General features: G+C 38.6%; 3 protein-coding genes and 2 non-coding genes across 5 annotated transcripts; 4 read left to right on the forward strand and 1 right to left on the reverse strand.

The window, feature by feature from the left end:
- Positions 1 to 1343: 1343 nt before the first annotated feature.
- Positions 1344 to 1424, forward strand: TRNAL-AAG. The gene has a single exon. It is a non-coding gene; the product is annotated as a tRNA-Leu (tRNA).
- A 2838-nt stretch (positions 1425 to 4262) lies between these two features.
- Positions 4263 to 7428, forward strand: LOC101305234 (BTB/POZ domain-containing protein At1g03010-like). Its single transcript, XM_004309635.1, has 4 exons — positions 4263 to 4354; positions 5402 to 5468; positions 5601 to 6797; positions 6886 to 7428. The coding sequence occupies exons 1-4, from the start codon at positions 4263 to 4265 to the stop codon at positions 7426 to 7428; spliced, it is 1899 nt and encodes a 632-aa protein (XP_004309683.1).
- Positions 7429 to 7696: 268 nt separating this feature from the next.
- Positions 7697 to 7769, forward strand: TRNAR-ACG. Its single transcript has one exon. It is a non-coding gene; the product is annotated as a tRNA-Arg (tRNA).
- A 124-nt stretch (positions 7770 to 7893) lies between these two features.
- On the forward strand, positions 7894 to 9051 carry LOC101305716. Its single transcript, XM_004309636.1, has 2 exons — positions 7894 to 7972; positions 8660 to 9051. The coding sequence occupies exons 1-2, from the start codon at positions 7920 to 7922 to the stop codon at positions 8850 to 8852; spliced, it is 246 nt and encodes an 81-aa protein (XP_004309684.1). The 5' UTR covers positions 7894 to 7919; the 3' UTR covers positions 8853 to 9051.
- A 575-nt stretch (positions 9052 to 9626) lies between these two features.
- Positions 9627 to 10065, reverse strand: LOC101306003 (monothiol glutaredoxin-S6-like). The gene has a single exon (XM_004309637.1). The coding sequence runs from the start codon at positions 9982 to 9984 to the stop codon at positions 9661 to 9663; it is 324 nt and encodes a 107-aa protein (XP_004309685.1). The 5' UTR covers positions 9985 to 10065; the 3' UTR covers positions 9627 to 9660.
- Positions 10066 to 10360: the final 295 nt, after the last annotated feature.

Consider the following 10360-nt stretch of genomic DNA (forward strand, 5'->3'; position numbering starts at 1 on the left):
GCAAACTTTGAAGTTTATTTGTCATGTGATCCGTAGCTCCTGAGTCTATAATCCAATAGTCATTCTCAGCACAAACAGTGAGAGCAATAGACAAAGATGATAGAGTACCTGAAGCTTCTTCATGTGGAACAAAACCAGTTTCTGCAAGAAACCCAGAAAATTGTTTAAGGATGGCAAAATGGCTTTCGCTCCCAGACATATTCGCTTCTTTGCATCTGGTTTGTATCTGCTTCTTGTTAAGATAGGCAGCAAACTCATTCCATGTGCTTGTAAGATTACCCAGGCGTTTCACAGAAGGCTTCCCTTCTGGTTTATTCACCTCCATAGAACTAAAACACCGATTTGGATTCATTCCAACATCGGAAAACGATAAGGGTACAAAAAACCTCTCAACAGATCTCTCTTCCATAATAGGATGAAGAAATCAGAAAATAATCAGAGGAAAAGAACTCTGAACAGATTTCCCTTTCACAGAGGAAAGAAGAAATCAAAAATAATCAAGAAGACAGAGACAGGCTTTGGATTCCTGCTCTGATACCATGTAGAAAAAACAGAAGGCAAAGCTTGCAGAAATTTTCTGATATTTCTTCTTGGCATGAAAGACTTTACAGATCTACACTACATATATGAGACTGAGATAAAACAGATCTCCTTTTCCTTTACAGACTCTTACACCCAAACCCACTCTTAAAGCAGACAACAAAGACATAAGAATAAGCTATAAAGAGAAGCTATACAAGTAAAGTACAAAGTAAAAGATAAAGTGTATAGTAATAGGAACAGCTGGAAATCCTAAGAATAATAGCCAAAACTCCAGCCATACTTCCAGAGTACAAATCATGCTTCAACTTCCAATAGAATCTGATGTTGCAAGGAAGGAGAAAGTCGGTCATGCTAATGATACAAAATGTTTAGCTCAGGTGATGGGAGCAAAGAGAAGAGTATATTTCAAACTCTCCATAAGGAAATCGCATGATTTGAAAGCAAGATTGAAAATCAAGTCTGTCAATGCATTGGAAGATCATTTGAATGCAAAACCAATATAACTGCAGCTGGAACCTAATGAAGAAGGAGGAGATGCCATGTCGTTGACATGTTTGATGTAGGTAGATTTCGACACTCAAAGTTGCTGCCGAAGCTATGGAGACCTTAGCAAAGGGGGTCTCCTAGTTGCAATCGTGGTAGCATTCTGCTACTCTGTCAGTTGCTATTAAGAAACATGTAGGTAATGGAGGTTGCGGATGTGGACATGAAGTAGAGCAATGGAAATTAAACGTTCCCACTTGAGATCTGTCGCCGATTACATAGTTTAGTAGTTTTATTCTGCTATATAGTACAACAATGTTGATATGGCCGAGTTGGTCTAAGGCGCCAGATTAAGGTTCTGGTCCGAAAGGGCGTGGGTTCAAATCCCACTGTCAACACTCCACTTTTTAGTTTTCTTCTTCTGTTTTTTTGCTAAACCCTACAAAGCAACTAGAGAAGCCTTGGCCGGAATAAATCCCAGGCAACCAGCTGATTATGAACTCTCAAACATACCCATTATATTAGCCAATGGTTTACCATTGTTAGTGGTTACACCAGATTATCAAATTCACATAATCTTGGTGTATAATTTGAAGGACATGGGTTTGATCCCAAATCATTCAAAGCCAAATCTACATCTCTCATTCTCTCGTTATGTTTGATTACAGATGGTGTCTATAATAATCCAAAGCATTATGATTTATGATCCCACCGACCCACACGTTGGATGAACACAATGCATGCTTGCTCCACATACAATCATTCTCCTCAAGTTTTAAATTAGTGGGTTCACATTTTTTCTTTTTTGCCTCTCTATATAATCAGTAGCACCCTTTTTCCTCACCTGCACTAATCATTCCATGTCCTGTTTCACCCTCATGTATATCAAAAAGAAAGACACCCTTTTGGAGGTTTGGCTATTGATGTCCTTCCCATCTGATATAGCTCACACAAAATATCCTAGCTCTCAAATCTGATATTGTTTTTGAGCCGGACACGTGAACGGAGAACTTAAATTGGTTTATTTGGTAGACAAACAACTTATATTGGGTGGCGGGAGAGCATGTGCGGCCGTTGAGGCTAGCGCGTGGATAATGTGCTTTGATAATGTGAAGGCATAAGAGCATCCTATTCAAAACTAGTTAAGAACGAATAAAGAGATCGAAGTTCATGTGAAGTGTTACTTTGCACCAAAACTTTTACATACCATAGCCTACAAGTACCAACTAGGTCCACTTATGTGTTAAACCAAAAGGTGATCCTGTTACAAAAAAAAAAAAACCAAAAGGTGAAGATTAATTTGATGAAGAAGCTTTAATATCCCCTAAACTATGCCATTTTATATGGGGACAAGTTCCATCTATTATTTATGCTTCAAGCCAGAGGCCCTAGCATTATCACCATCAACCTTGAACAACTATATTATGTTATTTTGATTGGCCATAACAGATCAATAGCAAAGTTTCTGATAGAATGAAGATTGTGAGGGATAAACAGCTTTTGCCTTCCTGATGCTACTCATTATGAAAATTTTAAAAACCTTTCACAACCTTTTCCATGAAACATGTAAGAACTGAGCTTTTGTTTTATTTTGTTACTGCTGTGAGATTCCATGAACATTTTGCTGCATATGATCTTCTGACTGAATAGACAAACAAACAGTCCATATCAGTCCAAACCTGATTTTACCATATATTCTTGTTGTCTTTCACAGACTACACCAAAGAGCCAAAGAGTACAGGTTACCATATATGTGGCAAGCTGCTAGCAGTACTATTCCTCTTGGACTCACGCAGGCACCTTGCTTTGATTCATTTGGCTGAAAAATCATAAACCAACGTACTAATCTTAAACCAACTAAAGCACAGAACTGGAAATCCCTAAGTGCACCCAATACCTATAGTGACTAATCTAACTACTCCTAACTCCGGAGTTTCAATACTCCAGAGACTATAGAATGTTCGACACTTCGCATTTTGTAATTATTTTATCAGTAACTCAGTACATCTGGATCTGTACGTAGCAGCATTGAAGGAAGGACCACTAGCCAACTATGAAGAAAGAATCCAATCCATATGCCAACTATGTTGCAATGTTGCAAAGCGCCAAAGGCTGTAATATGGTCATGTTTAATAAACTGTAAAGGGTGCATATGCCATATGGTGGAATGAATGCATGAATGAATTGATCTCAGTACAGATTAAACTGGTGATTCTGTTTGGCTTTGCTGTGCTTCTTGTTTAAATGTTGTTCATGACCTACCAGCAGGCACAAAGAAAGAATTGAATTGATGGACGCATCATTACCACCTGATCGACGCAATCTTCGGCCATAATGGATCCAACACTTGTCACAGCAAGAGCACTCGAACACTATCGGCTACTTTTGATCTATTTCGGAAATAATGTAACAACACGAGTTTTTTCATACTCAAAATCAATTGATAATTGTTAGAAAGACTCGTCACTCGTACATATGTTCAAGTTCTAATAACACGCTTGAATAATGAATACATACATATTTCAAAGAGTTTTATGAACTGCAGAAGCACTTCCTGCAAAAGCACAGACAAAGATGCCAAGAAATGTACAAGACTGGATTAGAATACAATTATCATTGCTAAACATATAGTTTTAGTGGATGCATTGTGGTTCTCATTATAAACCTCCACTATACTTGCCTTTCCACATAATTGAGACTTAATTTAAGCAAAAGCTCTATGTGGGTAGCTTTCACTCACCATGATTACATCCCCCAAAAGCCACTGCAACATCTCAGAAATCCAGCAATTCCTCCAAACCAAAAACCGTGTAAAAGGAAGAACTTTCACCGAAAAGTGTAAGAGCAGTTACGAATTTCTTGACTTTTAGAAAATAAAAAACCAAACACTCATTAAAAGCATTGGTTTCAAAGTCATCACTAACCCCCTTTGTTCCTGCATGGATTCATGTGACTTTCTCCTCACTCCAGCACTCCCTTCAGGCCCTTAAAACCAATCCGTCAGAAAATGAATGATTTGTGTCAAACTGATGAAAGCTGGGATGGGTTTCAGTTGTTTTCATTGAATTATTGAAACTTTGGGATTTGGGTGTGGGATTTTGTGTTGGAATAGTTTTGGTGGGAATTCCAAACACCAAAATTAAGATGCGTTTTTAGTGATAGTCTGAAAGACTGAAGCTTTGGGATTTGTCTTGCAGAACTTGAGTTTGAGTTTTGCACTACAGGTGTTTGAGGAAATGGGTGTTGTCACTGTTGGTGAGTTGAAGCCTAGCATTTCAGGAAAGAGGTCTTTTCGTCCAAGCTCAAGTATAAGGCATGCCATGGAATGGTAACTTTCTATTTCCAGACATTCATATTTTACCTGCATTTTTCTAATTGTATGTCACAAAATTTACCATTGAATGGTAGGTGACATCAACTTAATATTTTTTAGCTTAGTCCTCTAAATTGGTTGCAGAGTTTTGGTTAATGCATTAACTTTGTGTTGCATGTTCTTGCATCTCTGTTTGGGATTTTGAGTTGTCAAAGACAGAGTCTGGGTTTTTTGAAACACTCTTGTGGTCATGATTTCCAAGTTCTAACCTGCCTAATCTTAGGCCCCTTTAAATTTAAATTTATGGAAGACAACAAAACTTCATGGTACATCATTATGGCATATGAATCCTGTAAACTTGAGCTTGGAGACAGTCTCAAATCCAAACGACATCGGCACGAGGTGTAAACATGTTCATTTTCAATACTTCACTATCAACACTGTGAAATGCCAACTGCCAAACGCTGTGAAATTTCCTGGTGATGAATTATTTTTGTGCCTTCAACATCTGTAGGCCCTGAAGGTAGTACGGACAAGTAGCACACTTGTTCTCTAAGCATGACAAATCTTCTGGCTTTATATGGGAGTAAGCAACAGATTAAGGCATTAAGCCAAAACCAGCTAGCTAAACCACCCCAAGGGACCCATATAGTGTCCCGGAATTCTCTATAGACAGGTGAAGTGATCAATTTGGTCCATTTCCGGAGAAGAACAAGTTTCCGAAAAACCTCAAAATCAACTTTCTATCTTGGCATATCTAACATGCATTACTGTGCTAAATGTAATCCACTCATTTTTTCAATTATTGAGTCGGCGATTTACAGTCGGGTCATCCATATTGAATCCTTAGTAGCTAAGAGGATCACACCATCCATAAGTTTTAATGTGCTTACTGTACATAGATTGAACCCAATTGTGTATAAGTGAATGGAAACTTATAGAAGCTCATGCAAGGTTTTTGATATGTTGGCAAAGATCAACAACATGTATGCATGCAATTCTAAATGATGTCTGAAGTGTTCAATTGTTTTTCTTCCCATCTAACAAAATTATCTTCTGCAGGCCAATCTCTGATGTTTCTAGTGATCTTACTGTCGAGATAGGAGCATCAAGCTTTGCACTTCACAAGGTAAGGAAAATCTATTCAGTACTAGTGACTTTATTGTCCAAGGAAGTTCTATATAGATTTATGTTTACAGTAGCAAAATAATGATCACCATTGCCTATTATATGAACAAAAGGAATGTGGACTCTATTGCAGTTTCCTCTAGTTTCTCGGAGTGGAAAGATTCGGAAACTGTTGCTTGAAGCAAAAGATTCAAAAGTGGCACGCGTAATTCTTCCATCCGTTCCTGGTGGAGCAGAGGCATTTGAGCTAGCTGCAAAGTTCTGTTATGGACATAATATTGAGATCACACAAGCAAATGTTGCCTTTCTCCGCTGCACAGCTCACTTTCTTGAAATGACGGAAGAGTATGCTGAGAAGAACATGGAAACAAGAACTGAAGCTTATCTAAAGGATATGGTGTTCCCCAACATATCAAAATCAATAGCAGTTCTTCATCGTTGCGAAACACTCTTGCCTGCAGCAGAAGATATCAACCTGGTTAGCAGGCTCATCAATGCAATTGCAAACAATGCGTGCAAGGAGCAGCTCACCTCTGGCTTACAGAAACTTGACCACAACTTTCCTTCAAAAGTAGCTTCTTTGGAACCTGAAACGCCCTCGGATTGGTGGGGAAAAGCACTTTCAGTGCTTAGTCTTGACTTCTTCCAAAGGGTTTTATCTGCAGTGAAAACCAAGGGTCTTAAACAGGATATGATCAGCAAAATTTTGATAAATTACTCCCACAACTCTCTACAAGGTCTTGTTGTAAGGGATGCGCAATTGGTCAAAGGAAGTCTACTGGATCTAGAACTGCAAAGGAAACAAAGGGTCATTGTTGAGGCTATTGTTAGTTTACTACCAACACAATCAAGGAAGAGTCCAGTGCCAATGGCATTTCTTTCGAGTTTGTTGAAAACTGCAATTGCAGCATCAGCATCCACTTCATGCAGATCGGATTTAGAGAGGCGGATTGGTTTGCAGCTGGATCAGGCAATTCTTGAAGACATCCTCATTCCTACAAACTCACAGGGAAACAACCACAGCACAATTTATGATGCTGATACTATAGTGAGGATCTTCTCCATATTTTTGAACTTGGATGAGGATGATGAAGATGACACTAATCTGTTAAGAGATGAAAGTCAAATGGTTTATGATTTCGACAGCCCTGGATCTCCTAAACAAAGTTCAATCTTGAAGGTCTCAAAGTTACTTGACAATTATCTGGCCGAAGTTGCATTGGACTCAAACTTGTCACCATCAAAGTTCACAGCTCTAGCAGAACTACTTCCAGACCATGCACGCATAGTAAGTGATGGACTCTACAGAGCTGTGGATATCTTCCTCAAAGTGAGCATCTCTAAAACTTTTTCAATTTGTCCATGCATTTTTCTTTCATAGTGTTATAATTCATATATGGTTGTTTTTCTGTTTATAGGTTCACCCAAACATGAAGGACTCTGAAAGGTACCGGCTTTGCAAAACCATAGACTGCCAGAAACTATCCCAAGAAGCCTGCAGTCATGCAGCACAGAATGAAAGGCTACCGGTGCAGATGGCAGTTCAAGTCCTATACTTTGAGCAAATCAGGCTGAGGAATGCAATGAATGGTGGCCACAACCAGTTCTTCTTTGGCGCAATAAATGGTACTCAGTTCCCTCAAAGATCAGGCAGTGGTGCTGGCAGTGGAGCCATTTCCCCTCGAGACAACTATGCATCAGTTCGGAGAGAGAATCGAGAGCTCAAGCTTGAAGTAGCCAGGATGAGAATGAGGCTGACAGACTTGGAGAAAGATCATGTCTCTATGAAGCAAGAGCTTGTTAAGACACATCCTGCAAATAAGTTGTTCAAATCCTTCACCAAAAAATTGGGGAAGATCAATGCATTGTTTGGGATTAATAGTATCAAGACCTTGGGGGGTAAAGCACATTCAGAGAGCAGATTCCCGTTTCAGAAGCGTAGGCGTCATTCGGTTTCATAACTATGTAGGAGTTTGAATGTGTAGTATATGTACAACTACGAACAACAAGAGTGTATACTATAGTATTATAAGTATAGATATAAGCTAGAGTGATGGCTTCTAATCTCAGTTTTCACAACTTTTTGAGTGTGTACTTGATTCAATTTGTTGTATAACATGCGTTTATATTATATCTGAAGTCTCCTTTTCATTGCAAATCATGTTTCAAGCTACATGCACTAGTTCATAGAGTCATTATATAGTTTTTTATGAGGCTACTTAACAACAAGACTCTGTGGCCCAATGGATAAGGCGCTGGTCTACGAAACCAGAGATTCTGGGTTCGATCCCCAGCAGAGTCGTTAAGTTGTATTTTTTATATTTTTGGTAATTTTCTCTTTTATGAGGAAATAGTAAAACGGCGTCGTTGCTGTCTTGTTACTTTTATGTTATGTTGGCTGCGTGCCACCGTCGTCGATTAACAGAAACGGCGGGTGTCTAGAGAGAGAGAGATGAAAGTATCTTCTAGATGGCTGCGGTCGTTGCCCTTCTCCGGACTCTTCAGGTACCTCATTCCAATGACCCAAGTATTTGCTTTATTCAGATTTTCAGAAAGTTCTTTTCTTTTTGTTGTGTTTAAATTTCAAAGGGGCTATGGAGCTAGATTGAATATGAACCCATTTGATAGAAACCCAGTAAAACCCAATTAGAGATACCCAATTTATTGCATCTGAATTGCCCCATAAGAGTTGCAAGCTTGAATCTCTATGTAAATGGAAAAAAGGACATAGATTGTTTGATTGTGTTTGTTACAATTGAAACTGTATAGTTCACATTTTCATCTAATTGTAGATTTATTACATGTGTTGTGGTCATGAAAGATAGTGCAAGTCATTGTAAGGCTCCCAGTTCACAAAGCTAATACCTTTTGTAAGAATAATGGAATTTTAGGTTAGAGATCAATTTTTGCTTAGAAACCTGCAAATGGGGATTATTTTGGATGATAGTGAGAGCTCAGTGCTGTGGGAAAGAATTCTAGGAACCCATAAGCAGAACTTTCCGCAGTTTTAATATCGGAAACTTCAGATGTCTATGTCTATATTTTTGTACCAATAATTTTCATGTCCCTTAAATTAAGCAGCACGAATTATGATGTTCAGTTGTGCACTTACACTCCCTGCATTTGTTCTCTTACTAAGACATGTTGTAGTTCATTTTACATTGAATTGGGATTGTGCTTCTTATTGCATAGGCAGCTGGAGCAGGAGATGGAAACTGTGGTGACAGTGCTGCAACCTGGTTCATTGGGAATTGTAGAACACAAGTTTTCTGCTGAGGAGATACACAAGGCAAATGCTATGGTTCAAAAGGCAGTGCAGAACTGGCGACGGAATGCAATCCTAGAGAAGAGAAATGGCATCTTAGAAGAGTATATACAGAAGTGAAAGATCTTAATCCTTCTGTCGTAGGTAATCGGACAATCAAACCATGTTTCAAGAGCATTCGTTTCATAAAATTTTAAGATAGGGCTTCTACTTGTTTTCTCATTTCTCTCTTTTTGCTAGAACTTGTTATAAATAGGCAGGACTTATGTTTTTCTCTTCATATCGTACATTTTACAATATGAAAAAACAAATGCTTCATTTAGTTTTGTTTTGATTATTACTTCTGTTTTTTCTGAAGATGATATGTTTTGGACACAGTTTGTTAGGCAGTGATAACGTACCAAAATGGTGTATATAATATGTTGATTGTAATAAGGATAACAATCTTAGACGAGGTACTGATTGTTGGGAGAATGTAAAGTATACAGGATCAGGATACTAGTTCCCAAACCAGAACAACGAAATCAATTTGTGGTCTAGTACCGTGAGTTTACAGTGATAATAATAGATTTAGTTATTGACAATTGTGTATAGCCAGTATAGGTGATGACAAATGAGTTAAAGAGGAAGAAGAACAATATATAAGAAGAATAATCAGGTATAGGATCAAGCACTCTACGTACTTTATTTAATGTAGTAATATATTGCAACCAAGAGGGAAAAACCTCACCCAGCTCTGCTCTTCTAAATAAGAACTAGTAGTACAAGATCATAAAAGTTTGCCAGCCACAGCTATATAGAATATAGAGTACAACATATTCACTCCTTAATACTAAACCCAATGGATCCGGAGGGAGGGAACACGAAAACGTACTGTTATTTGGAGTCATGGTTATAAAGTAAATATAACTAGAGTAGTGTATAAATACTACTGTTGATTCCAAAGCCAAATGGCATTGGCCGCCAGGAGCTTAGGCGCAAGCTGGTTTCTGAGTTGCAGGGTCATGACCTGATTAGTTCCACCAACGAACTGTTGGCCTATGAAAACAGCCGGCACACAAGGCTCGCAATTCAGCTGCTCAACCAGTACCCTCTCTATTGCTTGCCCATTTGGGATTTGATCAAGCTCATACACTGTTGGATTCGCCCCGTACCCCGTTATCAGCGACACGATGGAGTGGCTCATATCACTTGTGCTCCTGCTGAAGATCACCACTGGCTTTCCGGCCACCATGCTTGTTATCATATCCATTTCAGAAAAGCTACACTCTTTCAGTAGTTTGAAACTTTGAAATGCGGGTGTTATATATGATGGAAGTGACTCTGTGGAGGTGATGATGAACTTTGAGCTCTCACTCGGGTCTATTTATAGAGTGGTGATCGGGGCAATATTGTTTCTCAACCAGATAGAATGATTAGTGATTGGCCGTACCAAGGAATAACACATGATAGATTACCAAAAAGTCTTTTGATTCTCATTTTATCCTTTAAAGATTTTTATGCGTGATTACTCGATAATGACTCAACATGAGCTCTTTGCACGTCCGTTCACTTGGTAACTCTGGGTTTCAGTTTCACACAGTTAGATCGATGCATCAGTCACATTTGCATAGCTTTTCTTTTCTTTT

The sequence above is a fragment of the Fragaria vesca genome, unplaced genomic scaffold (assembly GCF_000184155.1).
Source record: "Fragaria vesca subsp. vesca unplaced genomic scaffold, FraVesHawaii_1.0 scf0513018, whole genome shotgun sequence".
Lineage (NCBI taxonomy): Eukaryota > Viridiplantae > Streptophyta > Magnoliopsida > Rosales > Rosaceae > Fragaria > Fragaria vesca.